The sequence below is a fragment of the Quercus robur genome, chromosome 6 (genome assembly GCF_932294415.1).
Source record: "Quercus robur chromosome 6, dhQueRobu3.1, whole genome shotgun sequence".
In the NCBI taxonomy this organism is placed as follows: Eukaryota; Viridiplantae; Streptophyta; class Magnoliopsida; order Fagales; family Fagaceae; genus Quercus; species Quercus robur.
Window position 1 is genome coordinate 18,612,420 of NC_065539.1, and position 23,928 is coordinate 18,636,347.

At 38.5% G+C, this 23,928-nt stretch overlaps 1 protein-coding gene and 1 pseudogene across 1 annotated transcript; both read left to right on the forward strand.

Moving 5' to 3' along the window:
* The first annotated feature begins 13 nt into the window (after positions 1 to 13).
* Positions 14 to 517, forward strand: LOC126689937 (uncharacterized). The gene has a single exon (XM_050385092.1). The coding sequence runs from the start codon at positions 14 to 16 to the stop codon at positions 515 to 517; it is 504 nt and encodes a 167-aa protein (XP_050241049.1).
* A 16,029-nt stretch (positions 518 to 16,546) lies between these two features.
* LOC126689665 (vicianin hydrolase-like) lies at positions 16,547 to 22,933 on the forward strand (annotated as a pseudogene).
* Positions 22,934 to 23,928: the final 995 nt, after the last annotated feature.

Below are 23,928 nucleotides of genomic sequence, written 5' to 3' on the forward strand. Positions count from 1 at the left end.
TTGTCCCTCCAAAATGAAGTTTGTGGCTCGGCTGTTTGCCGAGGATAATAATCTGGAGCCGAAGAGGGCTAGAATGGATATCCAACCGGCATTAAGTTTTTCGGACGAGGATAAGATTGGAACCATGCAGCTCCACGATGATGCTTTGGTGGTCATGCTTAGGATTGGTGGGTATGATGTGAAGAGGGTGATGGTGGACCAAGGCAGTGGTGCCGAAATTATGTACCCCGACTTATACAAGGGGCTGAATTTGAGACACGAGGACTTGACGGCCTACAATTCTCCTTTGGTGAGTTTTGATGGGAAGGTAGTCATTCCAAGGGGTCAGATAAAACTACCTGTGCAAGTTGGTTCAGAAGTGGTGGAGGTAGACTTCATCGTGGTGAATGCCTATTCCCCCTACACGACCATTGTAGCCAGACCTTGGCTTCATGCCCTGGGAGTTGTCTCTTCTACTCTGCACCAGAAGGTGAAATATCTGTCGGGGGGTCACATTGAAGAAATCGTGGGGAGTTAATCTACAGCTAGGCAATGCCAAGTGGCTGCCATCTTACATCAACCCAAAGCTGAGTCCTCAGCCTCTGCTGGAGGGGGCTTGTTTGTAGCAATCAAAGTTGTATTTGTAACCTGTTCAATTGATTTATATTGGAACTAACCTCCTCGGACTGGGACGAGAGTGAATTTATCCAGATCAGTTCTTCTTGTTTTTGCTTGACCCACTTCTAAAGTCATACTAACTATTGTCTAACTCATCAGGGCCTAATTTTCTGACCCACTCCCTACAAATTTATTGTACTGGGCTCATTGGGCCGATATCCCTTACACCTTGGGCTTGGGCTCCAAATCGTGTCCCTACAGATACTTTTACTGTAGCACTTATGCATTTATGCACAATTTTACACCCACTAATGTGGGTTTTTTTTTTTTTTTTTTTATAATCAAAATGTGTAAAATGACTTACTTTTTCTATTTTGCAAGATTATGCAACCACTGATGCGGTTGCTCTTAAATGAAAATTTTAATGAATAAATTCATTCCAAATTACTAGATTTCATAAATTTAAAGACTAATATAAATTTCATAAATAGAAACTATGATATTAAAAATAAAATGTTGGAAAGTATGACTTCTGAAAATTTTTAAAAAATATAGCTGTTGCGAATTTGAGAAATATAGTAGTTGGGAATGAATAAAGGAATAGTAAAAAAATATAAAGGAAGATTAAAGAAATAATATTTAAATATGATAGATAAATGATAGAGAGTCTGTTGTATTTGAAAAAAGTAAGTAGACAAAAGATAAATGTAACTATTCATTCTCTAAATAGTATAAAAATTTAGAGAGATTGCTGAAAATGTTCTAATACACACTTTTGGATATTAAGAAATTGAGTTAGACTGAAGCGTGAAGTTGACTTAAATCATGGACATCTTGTGTCATGTTTAATTACCTTAATCTTCTCAAACAGCCTGATCTGTAATTAAGCTGTTCTTATATACTCGGATCTTGGTATTGATAAATTATAATTACTTTGATACACAGACCCTTAATACCGGAATAGATATCATAAAATCGTTTCCTTAAAGAGTACAGTGGTGGTCCTGGTGGACACTACAAGTTTTGAATGAGTTTATTTTCATTCACTTAATTTCTTTGTGACTTTGTGTAGAAGTATATGTGTGTGTGTATATATATATATATGAGTATTTAATATTTAATAGTGAAAATAAGCTAAAACAGTCCTTATTACTATATATAAAACCCTAATTGATTATTGAAATATATTAATTAATGATAGGCCAAGAATGTATTGACCCATTGGGTAAATTAATCAATTAATTAGCCAAATGAATTAATTAAGTCAGTTTAACATGCAATAAGTGTGGTAACACAAACAAATCACCAAATAACTAAATGCAGCAGAAATTAAATTTGACACAGGTGATTTGTTTACGAATAAGGAAAACCACTGAGGCAAAACCCACCGGGTGAATTTAAAATCATCACTTCCGAGAATCCACTATTATCAAAATAAGCGGTTACAAGTAAAGAAATCCTAGTACTTTATACCAACCTATAGTTGAACCCTTACCCCAATACATAATTGGACTTGTAATGTAGTGACAATCTTTCATTTCAATGCATGGCTCCAAGTTCGTGACTAACCAATCTATGCACGGATCCCAGTACGTGACTAACACACCAACTTGAGATAGATGTTGGCTGCAAAGTTCTTCAGTTCATCCATACGATAAAGATCAAGAAACTCTTTGGTCACAAAACCCTACGGCGTACAAACGCAACAGTTTCTTCAAGAGAAAGATGAACTAGGGCAGATTGTCTCCGATCACAATATGCATGTAACAACAAGTGCAACCACCTTTTGGCGGCCCTTAAAATAAACCTTTGTGGGAACCAGGTATGAGGCTGTTGGGCCTTAACTCACTTAGGCTCACAATTTATTTGTAGTGGGCTTGAGGATTTCCTACTCTGGGTCGTTCTCGGCAGAGAGACTCAAAGCAACACTCAGTTTTTTCTTCTCCCTTGACTGTTTTCTCTCTATTTTTCTGAACCCCTTCTTCCTCCCAAACTTCTGCTATTTATAGCGAAGGTTAGTGGTGAGATTACGATTTCAGCCTCTGTTAGTGCTATTGAAGGTCCAGTATTATCTGATTTAAGTGGATTTTTAGGTGAGAGTGGGGTGCAACAATTATGGCCTTGGAACTTGGTTCCAGCTTAGTTGATAGTGCTCGGTAATGCAGTTTACCGAGTATATTATGATTTACCCGGATACGGTTAATACGCTTATTCGGGAAAGCTTATGCCGAACACATATCAGAATTCAAGGCCCAAAATTAGTTTTTACACTAAGGCAGATCCAAGAAGGGCTTAGGGCAATGGGGCTGTTCCTGTTGGGCCTGGGCCCAAGGGCCTATATGGGTCTTGAGATCTCGGTGCCGTACATTAGCCCCCCCTTGATTCATACCCGGTTGCCGGGAAGAATCAAGGAGTTGGCCGAGCCTTTTGATCTCGGAGATTTTTGTGGCCCGGGAATCGTGGTTATGGTTCCTCATTAATGCTCATTTCAAAAGACGCGCCGTTTCACGGCACCAGGTACAGTTGTCATTATTGCCTGACGCTTCGTGAACCGGAGCGGCGCGCGTACTGGTTACGTTTGGCATCCGCAGAGTCGTTCGTAAATCGTGCCCATTTACTGCTTGATTAAACGCTTCTTTGCCCCCTCCCCCCCTTTCTGACTCTATAAATAGTTCCCCATAGAACATTCTCTCATTTTTCCTCCACCTCTGATATTTCACGCTTACTCTCTGCTGACCAACTCTCTGTGTGCTTACTCTCCTGCCCAGTGTTCTCTTCCTCCTTAGAACCTAAAGTAAGTTTTTCTTTCTTTTTCTATTCCTTCAGCTTATTTCTTCAAGTTCCCTTTCATAGCATTAGGTGTTATAGATGGGTTACTCTTATCTTCTAGAGTCCCTGGATGCCTTGGCCACCTTTAGGAGCACATTTAGTATTCCCGATGACGTGGATGTGGCTTACTGCCACGAGAGTGATATTGCTCTCCACCTAGGATTTGGTACAGCCTTTTTTCCTCTGATGGCAATCTTAGAAGGCGGGGTTAGGTTCCCCGTGGATCCCCTTTTGACTGATACACTTAGGTACTACGAGCTGTGTCCCGACCAGCTTCCCCCCAACTTTTACCGGGTAGTTAGCTACGTCAGTAGGTTGAACCATACCTTCAATTTATAGTTAAATTACCATGACATTAACCATATGTATAGCCTCTGTGGGAACAAAGCTACCAACTATTACCTAAAGACACGAGATAATCGGGTACGGCTGATATCATGCCTGCCTGATTCGAACAGGAACTCCGCCGGGGAGTTCGTTCGGGTATGCGGCAATTGGTTTGCCGGGGACGTCCCTTGCCCCCTTTCACGGCGTGAAGTAGGTTTGTACCAATCTCTTGATCTAACTGTTTTCCTTCGCTTTTCCTTTTCTTTTAATGAAATAAATCTTTATAATCAGATACTGATATGACACCTGTTCTTTTGCAGACGGCAAAGTGTTTGTCCCGGACATTAGAACCGTCCACGCCAAGGATTTGAACTTCATCCTTCGTTTCGAGATATACGTGCATTGGGACGGACAACTCCGAGCTTCGAGATATAAGGTTTCCACCTGATCGGCGATTTTAATCGAGCCGAGGACTAGGTTTCGATCCTTAGAGATATTAGTTATAAGGTTTCCACCTGATCGGCGATTTTGATCGAGCCGAGGACCAGGTTTCTGTCCTTAGAGATATTAGTTATAAGGTTTCCACCTGATCGGCGATTTTGATTGAGCCGAGGACCAGGTTTCTGTCCTTAGAGATTTTATTTGCAACTCTCTTGGTGTGCAGTCACGGAACCAAAAACAGCATATACAAATAACTTCATCATAATCTTGATTTTAGCAAAATACAAGTTCTAGTTTACACGGATGGTCATGTGTAGAATTTCTTTAAGTTGTTGGCGTTCCACGACCGGGGAAGCGGCCTCTCGTCGAGGTCTTCCAAGTAGTAGGCCCCTGCACCCGCGATGGCTGTAACTCTGTATGGTCCCTCCCAGGTTTGAGCAAGCTTCCCTACAGCTATGTCTCGCATGTTTCCCACAACTTTTCTTAGCACCAGTTCTCCGGCACTAAATTCCCTCCCCTTTACACTTCGATTGTATCTTTGGGCTAGTTTCTGTTGATACTCGACGAGCCGTATGGCCGCGGCCTCCCTGCATTCTTCTAGCTAATCCAAATGCTCCATCATCAGGTCGGCGTTCTGGACAGGGTCAAACCCTGCGACCCGTGCGCTGCATAAGCTCACCTCGGTTGGTATTACTGCCTCCGCTCCGTACGTCAAAGAGAACGGGGTCTCCCCCGTGGATCTTCTGGGGGTCGTGCGATAAGCCCACAATACACTGGGTAGCTCTTCTGCCCATCTTCCTTTCGCCCCGTCCAACCTTCTCTTGAGCCCGTTCAAAATAGTCTTGTTCACTGCCTCAACTTGGTCGTTGCTTTGTGGGTAAGCTGGGGTTGAATACTTGTTCCTGATGCCGAGTTCACTGCAGAAGGTTCGAAAAGCTTTACTATCGAACTGTAGTCCATTGTCTGTTACTAGTGAATTTGGCACCCCAAACCTTGTGACTATGTTTTTCCATACAAACTTTTTCACGTCAGTATCCCGGATATTGGCCAAGGCCTCAGCTTCCGCCCATTTTGTGAAGTAATCTACAGCCACCAATACAAAACGGCGGTTCCCCGTTGCTTGGGGGAATGGTCTGAGGATGTCAAGCCCCCATTGTGCGAACGGCCATGGGCTGCTCATGGGATTTAGATGACCCACAGGCTGATGGATCAAAGGGGTGTGCTTTTGACACTGTTCGCAGCTCCGAACATATTCAGCGGCATCCTTCTGCATCTACGGCCACCAAAACCCCTGGGTCATTGCTCTGTGTGCTAAAGATCATCCCCCAACATGGCCGCCACACACCCCCTCATGTAGCTCGGTCAGAAGCTCTCTGACTTTCTCGGGATGTAAGCATAAAAGGTAAGGGCCTGCAAAGGACCTTCGGTACAATTTGTGGTCCGAAGATAGCCAGTACCGAGGAGCCACCCGACGAATCTTATTGGCCTTGTCTTCATCCTCCGGCACTTTATCCTCAGCAAGAAAATCTATGATCGGGTTCATCCAACACGGATTAGCCACTGCTACCTGCGCCACCTCTATTCTGGCTTGGTCGGGAATACTCTTCACACTGATACTTGGCTCCCTTATAAGTTCTATTGTGACTAGTCGTGGCGTGTCTTCGGTAGCCGATGAGGCTAACATGGCAAGTGAGTCGGCGTGTTTGTTTTGTGACTGAGCTACCTGGGACACCTTTACCGTTCCGAATTGACCAATAATCTGCTTGGCCGCACTCAGATAAGCTTTCATTTGAGAGTCCCAAGCCTCAAAGTCTCCCGTGATCTGATAAACAACCAGCCGAGAGTCCGAGTAAATCTCAACATCTTTCGCGCCCATATGCAATACGGCCCTCAAACCGGCCAGTAGGGCCTCATACTCGGCTTCATTGTTTGAGGCTTTGAATCCCAATCTGAAGGAATGTTCAAATCGTATGCTCTAAGGGGTGATTATGACAATACCAGCCCCGGCCCCCAGAGCGTTTGAAGCGTCGTCCATAAATACCCTCTACGAGCGAATTTCTGCACTACAGATTACCTTGCCGTCGTTCTTGGGTGTGAATTCTGCGATGAAATCTGCGAGAACCTGTCCCTTCACCGAGCTTCTAGGTCGGTATCTTATGTCAAACGATCCCAACCGAGTCCCCCATTTGGCAATTCGGCCTGTGAAGTCTGATCTCTTTAACAGTGACTGTAATGGATACTCGGTGAGGACGAACACTGTATGTGCCTGGAAGTAATGTGGCAACTTCCTAGTGGCATGCACCAGGGCTAAAACTAACTTCTCCAAAGGCAGGTACCTTGTCTCGGCATCTACCAAGATTTTGCTTATGTAATACACTGGCATTTGTACTCCTTGGTCCCTTAGTAACACAGTACTTACGGCATGCTCGGTGACTGAGAGGTACATAAACAAATCCTCCCCGGGCTCTGGGGCCGTCAACCTTGGCGCCTTTGCCAAGTATTCCTTCAGTTCTCGAAAAGCCTCATCACATCCCTCGTCCCAACGAAACCCCTTCCACTTCTTCAGAAGTTGATAAAACGGCCGGCAGCAATCGGCAAACTTGGAGATGAATCGGTTCAGGGCGGCTAACATTCCAGTGAGCACTTGCACCTCATTAGGATTGCTTGGTGGTTTGAGGCGGTTCATGGCCTCTATTTGGTCGGGGTTAGCCTCTATTCCCCGAGTAGAGATTAGATAACCCAGGAACTTGCCAGCCCCCACTCCGAAAGTGCACTTCTCGGCATTCAGGCGCAATTTGTGCCGCCGTAGTATCTCGAATACTCACCGGAGGTCTTCCGTATGCTGTGACTCTTTTCTGCTTTTTACCACCATGTCGTCAATATATACTTCAATCGTGCATCCAATTTTTTCTCGAAACATTCTCGTCATCATTCGCTGGTATGTGGCTCCGGCTTTCTTCAATCCAAACGGCATGACCTCGTAGTGATAGTTTGCATTCGGGGATATAAATGCTGTCTTTTCTCGGTCCTCGGGCGCCAAGGCAATCTGGTGGTAGCCCTGGAAGGCATCCAGGAAGCTCATCCTCGGGTGCCTATACGCGGCGTCTACTAGTTGATCAATCTTGGGCATTGGGAATGGGTCCTTGGGACACGCCCTGTTCAAGTCTGTAAAGTCCACACAAACTCTCAATTTGCCGTTCTTCTTCTTCACTACGACAGTGTTTGCTAGCCATCTCGGGAAGAATATTTCTTTTATGACTCCGGCCTCCTTCAGCCGCTGGACCTCCAGGTTTACTGCGTCGACGTGTTCCTTTGATGCTCTTCTCGGTTTCTGCTTCTTCGGGGGAAATGATGGGTCCACGTTGAGTTTGTGGACAATGAACTTGGGATCTACGCCGGGCACTTCATATAGGTTCCATGCGAAAACATCTACGTTCTGCAAAAGGAACAACAACATCTCTACCCTTTCCCGGTCATTCATGCTTGTACCTATTTGGAAATACCTGTCAGTATATGGAAGAATTCTAACCTTCAATACCTCCTCGGCCACGTCCGCCCCTGTTTCCCCTCAGGGCTTCTGTAATTGCTATGAAGTTTCTTTCTCGGCATGTTCAGCTTGTCCGAGCTGTTCATTTTTCCATCTGACCGCAGCGACAAGACACTGCCTCGTCACTTGTTGGTTCCCCCTCACCTCGGCAACTCCATACTCAGTGGGAAATTTTACCTTCACATGGAGGGTGGACGGAACAGCCTTCATGGCGTGAATCCACGGCCTTCCCAGGATTGCGGTGTACGGTGAGAATGATCGGACTACTATGAAGGTAACTATAACTCCCTTGCCTTCCATGTCCACCGTGAGAGAGATTTGTCCCTCGGGAATTACGACTCTCCCGTCAAATGAGACCAGCAGCGTGTCATATTTCGCCAAATCCTGGGTCTTCAATCCGAGCCCTTCGAAGAGGTCCGGGTACATGACGTCAGCCCCGCTCCCTTGGTCGATCATTACCTTTTTCACCAGGAACCCGCCTATCCGGGCCGTTACCACCAAAGCATCGTCATGAGGTTGGACCGTTCCTTCCAAATCGTCCTCTCCGAACGAGATGGTCAGCCGTTCAACTTTCTTCTTCTTCTCGGCTGAATCTCCTCCCGTGCAAGCCACTGTTAATACCCTTTTTGCTGCTTCCGTTCCTCTTGGTGCAGCATGGATGACTTTGATTGCCCCCAGTGGAGGCGGGAAGGGGTTCCTTTTCTGTTGGACGCCCTGTCCGGCTTCTCGGTTAGTGGAGTCTACTACAAACTCTTTCAGGTACCCTGCCTTTACTAGCTGCCCGAGATGATCTTTTAATCCCCGACACTGCTCGGTGGTGTGTCCTTTGTCTCTGTGATATGTGCAGTATCGGTTTTGGTTCCTCCGAGACGGGTCGCCCCCCATTTTGTTTGGCCACCTGAAGAATGACTCGTTCTTGATCCGCTCCAAGATTTTGTACACGGGTTCTTTAAACGCCACATTAACCCCTTCGACTTGCACCTCTGGTTCCTGCATTCTGAAGTCTTTTTTGGGTTTTGTCGGCACAATGACTTGCCGAGATCTCCCAATTAATGGAGCTTTCCCCCTGCTCTGCAGCTGGTCGTCCTCCAGGCGTTTGTACTCCTCTATGCGTCTCATCAGTTGCCTCATATCCTCGGGGGGTTTTTTCGTCAATGACTCCCGTAATTCAGAGTCTTTGAGGAGCCCCATCCTGAAGGTGCTTGTCGCAATTTTCTCATTCCCTCCACCAATCTTGTTGTAGAGTTCCCAGTATCGACTAGCATAACTCCGAAGGGTTTCTCCGACCCTTATCTTCATGGAAAGTAGCGCGTCAACCGGCTGTTGCACTCGGCTGCATGTCACGAATCTACTGCCGAACTCTTGAATCAGCTCGGCGAAGCTATGTATGGAGCCTTTCCGTAATCCATTGAACCATCTCAGGGCCGTTGAGTCGAGACTAGAGAGGAATACCTTACACATCAATGCATCATTGTGTGCATGCAAAGACATCATGTGGATGTAATGACTGACATGCTCCACGGATGTCTTCCTCTCGTAGGAATTGAATGGCGGTCGTGTGAATCTGCTCGGCATAGGGGCCCGTTCAATTTCATCGGAGAACGGCGACCAGGCAGCCATCCGTAAGGCTCGGCTCATGGCGTCCATGGCGGCATTGTGGTGCTGCCGTTCCTTCGGCGATTCTGACCCTCGGTCACCGTATCCATACGACCGTGAACGGTCCCGCTGACGACATGGCTCCCGGGAGTGCCGGTGTGACTCTTGAGAGCGTGATCGGTCTCGGAATCGTTGCGTACCAGATCGGCTAGAGCCCTCCTCGCCCCGATTTCTCCTTTGCTGGGGGTTGCGATTCCTTTCTTGGTGTCGACCCCTTGCTTCCAGCTCCAAAGCCATTACCAATTTACGCAGCCGCTCCAGCTCTCGGTCTCTATCATCATACTGCCGATGCGCCGAGACGCCTGAAACCGTTTGGTGTGTCTGGGCCGACCCTTCTCCCAATCCGGACCTTTCCTCTCCTTTGGGGTGCTCCCTATCTTTCCGCCGTTTCTGCCTTCTCTCCCTCCACGTCGATCCCCGAGAAGATCCTATGGAACTGCTCGGTGCGCGCCCTCCTGAACGCTCCTCGGACATTTCCCTTGTTTGAGTCTTAGTTGAACCACAGCTTCGTAGGAGAGCCCCACGGTGGGCGCCAATTTTGGGAACCAGGTATGAGGCTGTTGGGCCTTAACTCACTTGGGCTCACAATTTATTTGTAGTGGGCTTGAGAATTTCCTACTCTGGGTCGTTCTCGGCAGAGAGACTCAAAGCAACACTCAGTTTTTTCTTCTCCCTTGACTGTTTTCTCTCTATTTTTCTGAACCCCTTCTTCCTCCCAAACTTCTGCTATTTATAGCGAAGGTTAGTGGTGAGATTACGATTTCAGCCTCTATTAGTGCTATTGAAGGTCTAGTACTATTTGATTTAAGTGGATTTTTAGGTGAGAGTGAGGTGCAACAATTATGGCCTTGGAACTTGGTTCCAGCTTAGTTGATAGTGCTCGGTAATGCAGTTTACCACGCATATCATGATTTACCCGGATACGGTTAATACGCTTGTTCGGGAAAGCTTATGCCGAGCACATATCAGAATTCAAGGCCCAAAATTAGTTTTTACGCTAAGGCAGATCCAAGAAGGGCTTAGGGCAATGGGGCTGTTCCCGTTGGGCCTGGGCCCAAGGGCCTATATGTGTCTTGGGATCTCGGTGCCTACAACCTTATATATGTCTAGGGTTGTGAGAAAAGAAAACCTAAACATATAAATTAGATATGCATGAAAAACAGATCTGGAAATCTGAATTTCATAATTCTCGATAGATACATCTGTCGAGCTATCTGTCGAGCTTTAATGAACAACACTTCTTCGCTTGATTCTTGGACAGATTTGCATGGCTTTAATACTTGGACTTGAACTCTTGTTCCTTGAAGTATTAAACACATCCTACATCTACCCAATTACAAGTAAAGTGCGTTTTGTCAAAGGATTAGCCAATTCTATATGACATATGTTCATAACATGTTCCACATATGTTCTAACAATTAATATATCTTAAATTCTTAACCAATCTTTCTCCCCTGTCATCATGCTCCATTCAAAGTTCCAAACATATGATTAATAAATAAGAGAGACTAAAAATTTCATCCACATTACAAGGCACCTCATGTTAAGAGCCTTGTAGTCTACTCTCCTTTGAGGTAGGGACGGAGCCAAAAGTTGAAGTTAGGAAGGCAGTTTTGCTACTAGTTGTGTGCGGCAACTTTGACCTTCAGCTCTGCTGCTTAACCGCTAAGGTTTTTGCATCATTTATTTGTGTTTTTGATATGTGTGTTTGCTGCTAGGTAAGGACAATATTATTTTGTTTAAAAATTTTTAAATAGTCAAGGATAAGATATATGATGGGTATAAAAAATTTATACCTTAACAGATAGCATATTTTTTAGAATAGTTGATGTTAATACTCTAATAATGTTGTAGTAGGGTAAATTTGACAACCATTAAAATAAGAGTTAAAAAATAATAATAATAAAAGAAAATAAGAGTTAATTACTGTTTTTTTTCTTTTATTTCCTTAAGATCTGAAGTTAGTTTTTGTATATGGCTAAAGATGGGTGTGCAGTTCAATTCCGAGAAAGAGAGACCCATTGGAAATGAGTTTGAATTGAATAGAATCAGTAGATTAAGAAAAGGGTTGCTTTAGGTGTGGGGTTGATGCGTACCCTTTTAATATTAAAAGAGTTGTTATGTCACTTTAAAAAAAGTATTGGCAAGATAAATTACTGTAATTGACAAGAGAATAATAGCGTTCATTTTTAAAACTTTAGAAGTAAAAAATGCTCAGGCGAAACTTTAGAAATCAAAATGATAAAGTGCTTAAAAGATAAACTTCAAAGATAAAAAATGTTCAGTAGATAAACTTCAAGATTTAAAAAAAGAAAAAGAAAGAAAAAAGGAAGATATCCAATTTTATTCAAACAAATTAATAGTATATTTCAAAAAGAAAATTATGAAATCTTTTGAGTATACGATCCACTAGTAGCGGTGTCAGTCATAACAGGATGCCCGACACCACCAGCTAGAGTCAGAGACTCATGGGAAGAAAAAGTATCTAGGCTTCTCTTTCTCAGAACATATTATTTAGGAAAATATATTTGGTTAAAATGTAAAACCTATCTTTTAAATTTTACCACTTTTTGTTTCAGTCTTTTAAATTTCATTCATTTTCAATTAAGTCTCTCATTAACAATTTGTTAGTTGTTGTCGTTATCCCACCCAAAAACACTGTTTTTGCCCTTTATTTTTTTAATTAATTAATTATTTTTTAAAAAACGTTAATTAAAAGAAAAAAAAAAACAGAAATTAATCAATGTCATCCCTCCCATGTGAAAGAGCACAATTGCAATCCCACCCACCTGATACCCCAACCCAGCCCGATATTGAGAGGAAGAAAGAGAGACATTGAGAGGGAGAAGGAGGGTGAAAGAGAGATCGAGAGGGAGAACAGGGAACTGGAGCCATTGAATCTGTAGTGTACAGTCCGATCAAAGCAAAGCCACCCAAAGTCTTCCCTTTCAGTCTTATGGTTCCCAGAAATGTAAATACCTTGGGCACATAGGCTTCCCATGGCATTAAGTAATCTCCCATTTGAGTTGCTAAATGAGTTGACATGTTTGAACTGGATACTCCTCATACTCTACACCTTAGCAAATCTAAAAGAAAAGCTCTAGAGGAGGAAATCCCCCATCAAAAGTTTCTAGGGAATCTGTTGCTTTCCACCACCATAATTCTATAATGACCCACTGCTTTGTTACCAACTTAGGATTTGGTTGGATAGAGAAAAGAAAACTAAGGAAAGAAATTGTTAGTATTAAGATAGGCTTCAAATGGAGGGACAATGTTGATTCTTTCAATTTTTTTTTTAATTTTAATTAATTTATTTGAAGTTTACGTTTTTTTAAAATTAATAAATAAATATAAAATATAAAATTAAAAATTAAATAAAGGACAAAAATGGTACTTTTGGGTAGATAACTGCAGCAACTAACAAACTGTTAACGGAGGACTTAATTGAGGATGAATAAAACTTAAAATATTTAATTGACAAAACTTAAACTTAGAGGACTGAAATGAAAAGTGGTGAAACTTAGAGGGTGCATTTTGCATTTTGACCTTTTTCATAATAGTTCACATTTATTATTTCACATATATTTTTACAATTAATGTAGAAATATTTAAATTTTAAATAAGTCCACATTTTAACCCATAAAAATGAATATATAAAAAATGTAATCATAACTTGTATATTTGTATATAGCATAATCTATATATATATATATATATATATATAACCGAAGCTTTTGAAACTCCTACAATTTTCCACATCAGCACAACATTAAAAAAATAATAATAAAACATAAAACAATAAAACCAAAACCAAAAAAAAAAAAAAAAACCAAAACCTATGAAAACCATTATAAACCTCTCTTTTCGCAAGCGCCTCTCCTTTTCTCTCTCTCAGTCGCTCACTCTCTTCATCCATCAGCAAAAGGGTCTGCTTTTCTCTCTCTCAGTCGCTCTCTCTCTCCATCCATCAGGAAAAGGGTCTGCCTCCAAACCTCGCTCGGTCTTTGCTCCTCGTCGCCAGGGCTCTCACTCATCTGTGTGATGTGTTGCCTTCGTCTTGCGCGGCTGTCGTGCATTATGGTGCAGTTTCATGCTTTTGCGCGAGGCTTCTCACGATAGAGTATATGGACTTGGCTGAACAGGTTGGTTTCTTTGTAAAATTAGTGTGAATTGACTAATGGGTAATCTGCTTTTTGTTAGATATAGTTGTTAGCCATGTAGAATTGAAGAAATTTATGATTTTAGGATTGTATCTGTGAAGTTTAGCTTATGGGGGATATTTCTTGAGAACTGCATTGTGATATTTATTGTCCCATTTTTTGGAAAGTGGTTGAAGTAAACTAAGATCTCAATGACTCCTTGGGTCTGGTGAGTCTCCTTTTCTAATTTGAGTTTCAGTGCCTTATGTTGGGGGGGGGGGGTAGGTTCTGGAAATTTATAGATTGGAACTGGAGAGAAAAGATAACCATATTTTCTTTTTCATTGTTGACTAAAACTGAATGTTCTATATATTGCCAATCATCTAGAATCTACACTAGAGTTTCAGTCGCGAGTCTCTGCTTCAGTGTACATTCTTAAGCATTTCTTTACACTCTCTCACATACTACCCTTACATGATTCCCACCTAAATACAGGGTTTTTAAGTGCTGAATTACAAGCAAATTGACACGGAATAAAGTCAAAAAAATGGTTGATTAAATTCAACTTTACATAAATAAAGCAAAATAAATCGGTAACACTACTCTTTAAGCCATAAGTAAGCAAGCAACAATAAACGTAAGCTTAAAGAGTAAGGGAAGAGAGATGTAAACACAAGATAACACCAAGGTGTGTTATCAAAGAGGAAATCAAAGAATTTGGCGAAAAATCTCTCCGCGACCTTTCAAGTCGAAATTGATCCACTAGTGAATAAAGTTGGAGTACACGAATAACAAAAGACACTCCAAGCCTGGTCTACCCTATGTACTTGAGCCCTCCAAGCTCTTGCTACCAACGGACTTCTCGAAGTCTTGTCTTCACTAGCTTTTTGAATCCTGCAATTTAGCCCAATTGCATCCGCTATTTAATGGCTTCTTCCAATACTTCCCAACAGCACCAAAACTTGACTCAACACTTAGATTGGGTGTGGTAAGTGTTTGAGTTAAGAACCTTTCAAGGATGTAGAGATAGAGAGGTAGAAGTAGAGGAAAACCAAGAAAAAAATGTGTAGATGATTGTAGATATAACAATCTCTAACTTTCAAGTGTATTTGCTAGAGTTTTCTCTCTGAAAAATACTCCTTACATTTTGTGGGTAATGAGGGTATACATAGTGTGGGTAAAGAATTTGGTAAAACACTTTTTCTTTTTGCCAAATAGAGAGTTTTGTGGGTACCTCGCAAGATGGCATTTCTCACAAATTTGACAGCCTGACATGACTCTTCAGTTTTTAGTCATGTGCTTTACACGTGGCCTTTCACGATTTACTCTTCTTGCAAGCTAGTTGTGAACTGCACTGATCCATTTTTGAAACTTGATTATTCACCAATCTCTCACACTCGTTTCTTACAAATAAACTCATATAAATACAGAGAAATGATTGAAGAAATTGTAATCAAATTTGTCACAGGATTAAAGCCAATAGATGCTAGTTGGAAATCACAACTTTACAGTTATAATGGCCAAATTGCATTAAAAAATTTAATAGTATAAATATACTGTTGAATTAATTAACTATTTCCTTCTATAATATTATATAGGCAAAAACACTATTTTGGTCCCTACATTTTGAGGTCACAATCAATTTGGTCCCTACATTTTAAGAATAGTCAATTTGGTCCCTGTAATTTTTAACTTACAATCAATTTGATCCCTGCTGTTAAATCACTAAAGAAAATTGCCTATGTGGCAAACTGTTAACACAGTTGGCAGGTCTAATATTAAGAAATTAAATGAAATACTGCCGTGTCTTAATTTCAACAGCCAACTCAATGCTTAGTTGGCAAACAAAATCCAAGACCACGTTAAAAATACCTTTTCTTTTATTGTACAAATTTCTTTCCTTTCTTTATTTCCACCTTTACATTCTTACAATTTTTTCAACCAATTAGAATTTTATTTTTCCTTTTACAATTGCTAACCAAACAGAATTTCCTTTTAATTCCCTTCTTGCGATTTCTTGGTAACCAAACACTAATCTAGTCCAAAAATCATAGACCCAGATTTACTACAATGAAATCGTTCAACACCACAAATCCACTACAGAGCCCAAATGCCACTATGCTAGTTTGCAAGTGCATGTTAAAAATGCCCATTTTACAACTTTGATCACTCAACACAAACAAACCCAAAGTCAAGCCATTGTAGTGTAATGGAAACCCAAAGACATAGACATAGTAAGAAAGCTTCGGAAAGCAAACCCACATAGCCATGGAAGTGGACGGGTCATCGAAGAAGAAGATAGCAACGCAGACTTTGAGCCTAAAAAAAACACCCAATCCCTTTAGCTTTTGGAATCCGACCATGGAATGGTTCACCAACCAATCTCTTTTGTATGGCGTGGAGCTCAAAACCCATATCGAGACCACTGATCGGAGACATCGAAGAAGTCGTGGTCGATCTATGTTGAATCTAGGTTCGGAGAAACTGGGTTTAGTGGATCTGGATTTCAGATTTTGTATGAATATGGGATTTGGCCTTTTCAGCCATGAATAAGAGAGAACAAAAGAAAAATGTATGAAGGAAAAACAAGATAAGCATAGATGGGATGTGGCATATTCTAATTTCTAAGGAAATAAATTCTTTCTACCAAAAAAAAAAAAGGAAAGAAATTCGTACAATGAAAGAAAAGTATTTTTAAACGTGGACTTGGCTTTTGTTTGCCAACTAAGCACTGAGTTGACTGTTGAAATTAAGACACGACAGTATTTCATTTAATTTTTTAATATTAGACCTAACTGGGCTAACAATTTGCCACGTTGGCATTTTTTGTTAATGATTTAATGGCAGGGACCAAATTGATTGTAAGTTAAAAATAATAAGGACTAAATTGACTATTCTTAAAATGTAGGGATCAAATTGATTGTGACCCCAAAATGTAGGGACCAAAATAGTGTTTTCGCCTATTATATATTAGTGAGTTTGGAGGAAGCTTTGAGCAGAAAATTTGGCCATGGCGATCCAAGGTCCTTTCCTCTTTTGCCTCCTTGGCTTGGCCTGCTTGTCTGCTTACACTGAAGCTGCAAAACCAAGTCATTCAAAACCATTTAATAGGACCTGTTTTCCTAATGGTTTTATATTTGGAGTTGGTTCAGCTGCTTACCAGGTACATACATGAATAACACTATAGACTACTTACTTTCATTTTTTTTTTCTTTTTATTATAACAAATAGGGAATGAAATTCAAATCTAAAAGCACTAACATCCGGGTTTGTTAAGAATTATCTATTTTACATTCTCAAAACTTACTTTATCTATTTTACCATCTTAATCCGTAAAAAACCAAAAAAAAAAAAAAAAAAGAACTCAAGCACAACAGCTACCATCCAGATGAAGAGAGGTTGAGGGAGGCGACAGAGAAGGAGGCAGAGGGAAGAGAAGGGAGAGGCAGATTTTGAGACTGTGATTTGAGTGTGAAGTCTGAACGTGAAGAGAGAGAGAGAGAGAGAGAGAGAGAGAAAAGAAAAAAAAAAAAAAAGAAGGAAAAGAGAGAATAAAATAATTATTTTTTGCAACCATAGCTACAATATGGTTGTTTATATACTGTTCAAAGTTGCTAAAAACTTTTGGCAACCCACACCCAGATGAAGCACAATTTCAGGATATGGGTTGTTAAAATAGCAATTTGGGAGGTTTTATACCCCACTACTAGTGCTAACTAGCTAGATTGACTTTGCTTTCATGAGAGAACTAGATAATATTACTAAACTAGAACGTTGGGGCTTATTTTCATGTTTCAACTAGCATGTATTTACTTTTATCCAGCCAATAAGATTTAAAAAAAAAAATTACTCATTTAAAAATTTTTTAATTTTTATTTTTGAGCCAGTCTGAAGGCGCAGCACATATTGATGATAGGGGCCCTAGTATATGGGATACTTTCACTCGGGAACATCCAGGTCTTTCTGTTTTTAACAGCTTTTATATATATATATATATATATATGATTTAAAATTTCAAAATTGATCATGATTTTTTTTCCTTTTACTTTTTTATTGCATTTGTTTATCTTATCCAGTAAAAGTACTCATGAATAATGTCAAAAACTTCTGACATGAGAAACTAGCTCACGGCCATCCTTTAAGAGCTCATTGCACCAGAAACCCATAGCATGAAAAACAATTTCCAGTTTTATTTTGCACCTCAAGTTGCCACTAGCAAAATATTATTGGGCCTAAAAAAATAAAGAAGAAATTATTGGCACCATATGAAAGAAGTATATACAGAAAGCTATGACAAAGTTGTCAAGAAAATTTGGTCCTTAAAATAAAAATAATGTGATAGTGATTTTTGAATGCTATAACATAAAATAAAAATATGCACTGTCACTATCATTTGTCCAAGGAAAAAGATGGCAAGAAAAATAATTGCACTCAATTGACATGAGGATATATGACTAGTTATGACAGCTAGTTGAGGGAATAGAGTGAAATTATTCAGTACATTTGAATGCTCTCATTTCATATTCCATCTATCATGGGTTGTACATAATATAATCAATTCTTATACGAGAGGGAGGTATAGTATGTCGAATATGCAACATAATTTTTCATATGCTATATGATTTTTAATCGTTTGTCCTAATTTGACATTTTTAATCGCAAAATGCTGTGGTTAATTAGCATTATTTCTGTGCACTCGAGTCAATTGACAACATATTTTTCAACATGAATTTCACTATTAGTTTAAAAGTAAATTTCCTTAAGAATATTTGGTGTTAAAATGTAATTAAATAGTATTTTAAACTTTTGATAATAGAATTTCAATTAGAAAATATATCTTAATTAATAATTGGATTAATTTTGAATTAAAAAAAAGAAGAAGAAAAAGAAAATACCATATAGTAAACTGATAGGAAGCATGTCTAAAACTAAAATTTTATAATATTGCAAATAATGTGTAATTAATAACACAAAATATTTAGGCATCGTGATGCAATCATATTACACTAAAACTGACTATGTATATTTTTAGGCTTTGTCAGTTTTGGTACTGGTACACCAATTTGAATTGCTCCTACAAAATAAATAAATAAATAAACTCAAGCTAGTAATTGGATTTTTTATACTACCAAATAAATATTGGTATCGAATGAGAACCCTTAATTATATAACTAATTAACTATACAATGAAAATCAAACTGATTAATTTTTTCATCCTTGAATATCAATCTCTCTTGTTTGATATGTTGTGAAATTTACAGAAAAAATTGCGGATGGTAGCAATGGAGATGTAGCTGATGACTTTTATCATCGTTATAAGGTAGCCGATCATACTATTCGCAAACATGGTCAACGTTATTATTTGTTTTAATAATTACGAAATGGTACAGGGGGACATAAAACTGATGAAAAAAATTGGATTGGACTCTTTCAGATTCTTTATTTCATGGTCAAGAATATTACCTAGTAAGATTTCTCTCTTGAACCAATTCTCATCATTTATAATTATAAGTCTCTACCTAGTAATTAAGCTTCTAATTACGATGGGTTCCATTAAGACAAACTTCAATCGAATCTGAAGATCAAAATGGTGGATCAGCAATGAATTGATGTTGGTTCATTCAGAAAACCCACTAGTTGATGTTTTTGTTGAATCATTTTAATGTTTACAGAGGGAAAAATAAGCGGGGGAGTGAACCCACAAGGTGTTAAATTCTACAACAACCTCATCAACGAGCTCCTGTTGAATGGTGAAATTATACTTCATTTTATTTTTAGCTATAATTTTTGTAATGTCAAACATATATGGGCAAAACCATTAGTAGGGGTGTGTGGATTGGGTGGGTAAATGCTAATATTTCTATCCAATCCGTCACTAGCGGGTTGGGAAAATTCCAATCCACCACTGACTCACCAAAGTATAAATCCGGCGGATTGGTTACAAATTTTGGCAGTTTCAATTTTGTGGGTTGGGTGGATTGACATTATTCTTTTGATAAACTACAGAGTATATATACTAACATACAAGAATAATGAACATTGGTGCCTAAACTAGCCGTATTACAAACTATAAGAACTACTAAGAGTATTACACATGCACAACAGTATAATTAACTCTATTATTAGAAACTAAATGACCTTTAGCTTTTCATTCTAATGTTACATGTTGTTTTGTATCTGTTTGCATCTTGAGTGGATTGATTTGAGTTTAAGGTATAGCTGGCTTTACATGTAAGACCATAACATTTTTTTAAAATATATAAAAATGGATCAAAAGACAAAAATATTTTGTAGATTTACAAGAATATATGAGACCCAAATCAAAAGGACCAACAACATACTCAATAAATATATAGATACAAACATTATACAATAAAAGAAAAAAAAATTGCCTTTGTGGTTGTCTAGGAGAGTATGCAACTGATGGAAAGTGAAGAATTGAAGGGATAGAAAATAAAATAAAAATCTTCAATTTTGGTTGAAGGTGAAGGCTAAATACAAAGTGTTTGCAGTATATGATTGAGGTGAGTTTAGGGTTTCAATGTTGACTTTTTATATTTTGTTTAAGGAATTGATTACTGATAAGCTGTATAAATTGATTAGGTGAATTGATTAACTTTAAATATAAAATATATGGTTAAAAATTTTGAACTAATATATATTTCTCTATTTATGTATAATTAAGTGGGTGGGTCAGGATGTAGCGGGATGGTAATGTTTTAACCCGTTATCCAACCCAATATGCTATTTTGGGGGTCTAGCTCGCCCAACCCAAACTGCCTAATTTAATGACCTGCATGGGGCAGGTGGATTGGTAGGTCAAGCGAATATTTTGCACACCTCGATCTAATTATTAGTATAATGATAATTAGCTACACAATAAGAAATATGTACGATGATGATTTTATGAACTGTTACATATATAAAAGAGAAGATTTTTCCAACCCAAATTGAAAAAAAAAAAAAAAAAAAATCTTTAATGGAATATATTTTAGTAGTTTTATTAGAATGGTCTAAAAACATAAAAATTGATATTTTTAGCATTTTTGCATAAATGTTCTCTCCAAACTTCAGTTTCACATTGTGGGCAGGTATCAAGCCCCTAGTGACTTTATTCCATTTTGACACTCCACAAGCACTTGAAGATGAATATGGTGGATTTTTAAGCCCGAAAATAGTGAAAGTATTAGCAATTGAACAAAATATAGATCTTCCAATGCTCAAAACGTTGTGCCACAAATAATAATTAACTATTTGGTTGTATGAATAGGAAGGATTATCTAGATTACGTGGACTTTTCCTTCAAAACATTTGGGTAACAAGTTAAGCTATGGGTCACAATGAACGAACCAAATGGGATATGCATCAATGGGTACACCTTGGGTACTATTGCACCAGGACGATGTTCTAATTATGTTGGAAATTGTACTGCCGGTAACTTTGCCACCGAGCCCTATATTGTTGCCCACAACTTACTTCTTGCTCATGGAGGTGCTGTGAAGTTGTACAAGGACAAGTACCCGGTTTGTATGATTGAAAAAAGAAAAAAAGATATATCATTGCACTATTTAATAAAAAAATAATAATAATTTTCCCCATAAATTATTCAACTTATTAGTATTTGATTGGAAAGGGAAAAAAGTCAGCATATTGGGTTTTTAATTTTATTTTTGTTGGCCCACACCAAAAAAAAAACAAAAAAATCTCCCATCTATTTTAATATTTACCGTTCTTTCATTAAATAAGCAATCAGGAATGTGAATCAAAATGCTCTCTAAGTTTGTTTGTTTGTTTTTTTTTTTCTTTCTAAGTATAATTGTATTTTGTTCAGCTTTTATGATAATTTGATAAAGTTATTATGTGATGTCAGACAAATTGTGATTAACTTAATATGCTTGCAGCCATATGAACATGGGAAATTTGGGATTACAATAGTGGCACATTGGTTTGTACCAAAATACCAAACTTCTGCCAACAGAAAGGCTACCTATAGAGTTCTTGATTTCTATTTTGGCTGGTGAGTACATATGGCAACAAAGATTAATTTCTAAAGCCATCCTTAGTTTTTAATCATATTCATTCTTCTATATAGTTAAACTTTCATAACTCTTCTTGAAGGCCTCTAATGGTAATTTTTACATTAAAAAAATCTCATTTGCAAGACAATTTTTACTTTATTATACATTTATATGCACAAAAAAGGTTGATAATCATCCACAATTTGTATATATAGGTTTCTCCATCCGGTCATATATGGTGACTATCCCAAAAGCATGAAATCTTTGGTGGGTAATCGATTGCCCAGATTTACTGAAGCTCAATCCAATAAGTTACTAAAAGGCTCCCTCGATTTTCTTGGTGTAAATTACTACACTACAAATTATGTAGAAAGTGCTCCCTCTTCTAATGGTGTTAATGCTAGTATTGTCTCTGATAGACAAGCCACCCTCACGGCTGATAAAAATGGAACTCCTATTGGTACACCGGTATTTATACTTTTTTGTTTCTATGTGTGCGCGGGCATGTATATGTATATTTTTTGTCTCATGTTGCATGCATGCCATTACCCAACGAATGTGGTGCAACAAATTGTTTTCCAGACAGCTTTGAACTGGCTATTCATCTATCCTAAGGGACTTCGAGAGCTTTTGCTATATATAAAGGAAAATTACATCAATCCAGTGATATACATAACAGAGAACGGTACTACAATTTTCTCTATCATTTTTTTATTAGAATATTTTTTGCAGTGTCTTAAATAATATTACTAGAGTAATTTATTGCACTCTTCTTTTGTAGGAATGGCTGATGCAAATAATAGATCTTTGCCAATTAAAGATGCCCTCAAAGATAGTCTGAGGATAAGATACCATTATGGACATTTATCATATCTTTTAAAAGCTATCAAGTGAGTGTTAATGAAAAAAATTGTTGTGTCATATTTTAATTTGGTTATGGTAGAAAAATATAAAGGAGGACAGACAAAATAGAATTAAAATTAAAGAATAAATATATTTATATAATTGTTTTGATAATAAAAAAATGATTTTAATAGTGAAACTTTGGCAGGGAGGGCGTGAATGTGAAGGGATACCATGTTTGGTCATTCTTTGACGACTTCGAATGGGATGGTGGTTACACTTCTCGGTTTGGTCTTATTTTTGTTGATTTTAATAACAATATGAGGAGATATCTCAAGTACTCTGCCTATTTCTTCAAGTTGTTTCTCCTAAAATAAGTTGTGACTCTTGAGCCATAAGAGAGAAAATTGTCTTTTTCCAACCTAGCTTTATTTTTTATTGGAGATTCTTCCTCTCATATGTTCTTTTGAACAAACTATTACCTGGTGTGATTGGATTTTTGAATTTCATGTATTAATCTTAATAAATAAAAGGAATCACACTTGTCTCTTGTTTTATATTTTGTGTGGCTTATATTATATATTTTTGTACTATAAAACTTATATACTTAAGTGCAATACATTAGGCTTCACAATTAGATAGAAACATTTGGTTGTTTTGAATTTAATTTTCATTGAAAAAGATAACTTTATTTGTATCTTATTGGTCAATGCAACCAAGTGTTTGAATCTAATTGGGGAACCTAATGGACTGTACTTAAGATATTATATCTAAGCTTTATCATTTAAAAATTTATGATAACATGGTTGGTTGCATAGATGGAAGCAGTTGAGGATGCTTGGATGAGCATAATTATGTGAATTTTTGCTTGAAAGACATACTTAACCGGTTAAAGATAAAAAAAGAAGAAGATAATTATGAGGAAATGAAGACTCACAATTCACATGGATAAAAAAAAATCCACTATTGCGCATTATGTTAAAGTTGAATGATATTTATAACCATATAGTACAACAAAATGCTGATAAGGTCGTTGAGGAAAATATTTAAGGTAAATAGTTGGGAAGGAAATATTTAACAGAACATTCAGTGCAAGTCAACACACGAATAAATGTGTGCAACTGAGGTTATTAACGATGGTACAGGGTGCGTGACTATGTTCCCAACCATGGTTCCATTTTGGAACCAGCGTTCATTGCCATTTTCTTGAAAGAAAGTGAATTCGAAGTCATCTAGTATGTATTACTAGAGATAAGTGGCAAAGCCTGTGCTTGTGTAACCAAAACACTCGTTGATTTCAAAATATTAGTTTTCATAAATTAGAGTTATAGCATAAGGCAATACGTTAGTACCAAGGTATCATGCTAACTATAGCAAATCCTCTACATTATCGTGTGCTCAAGTGGGAGACGTAAGTTTTTGGAGTGATAAAATTAACCATAACATAGTACACCCTGACATAATACAAAAACTATCTTGAGATAGGCATAAATTTTCATAGTGTTGTTACTCTCCACAATTTGGTGTATGC

What these genes read in the sequence shown, in the direction of transcription:
- LOC126689937 (XM_050385092.1), top strand. Translation starts at nt 14, where the DNA reads ATGAAGTTTGTGGCTCGGCTGTTTGCCGAGGATAATAATCTGGAGCCG.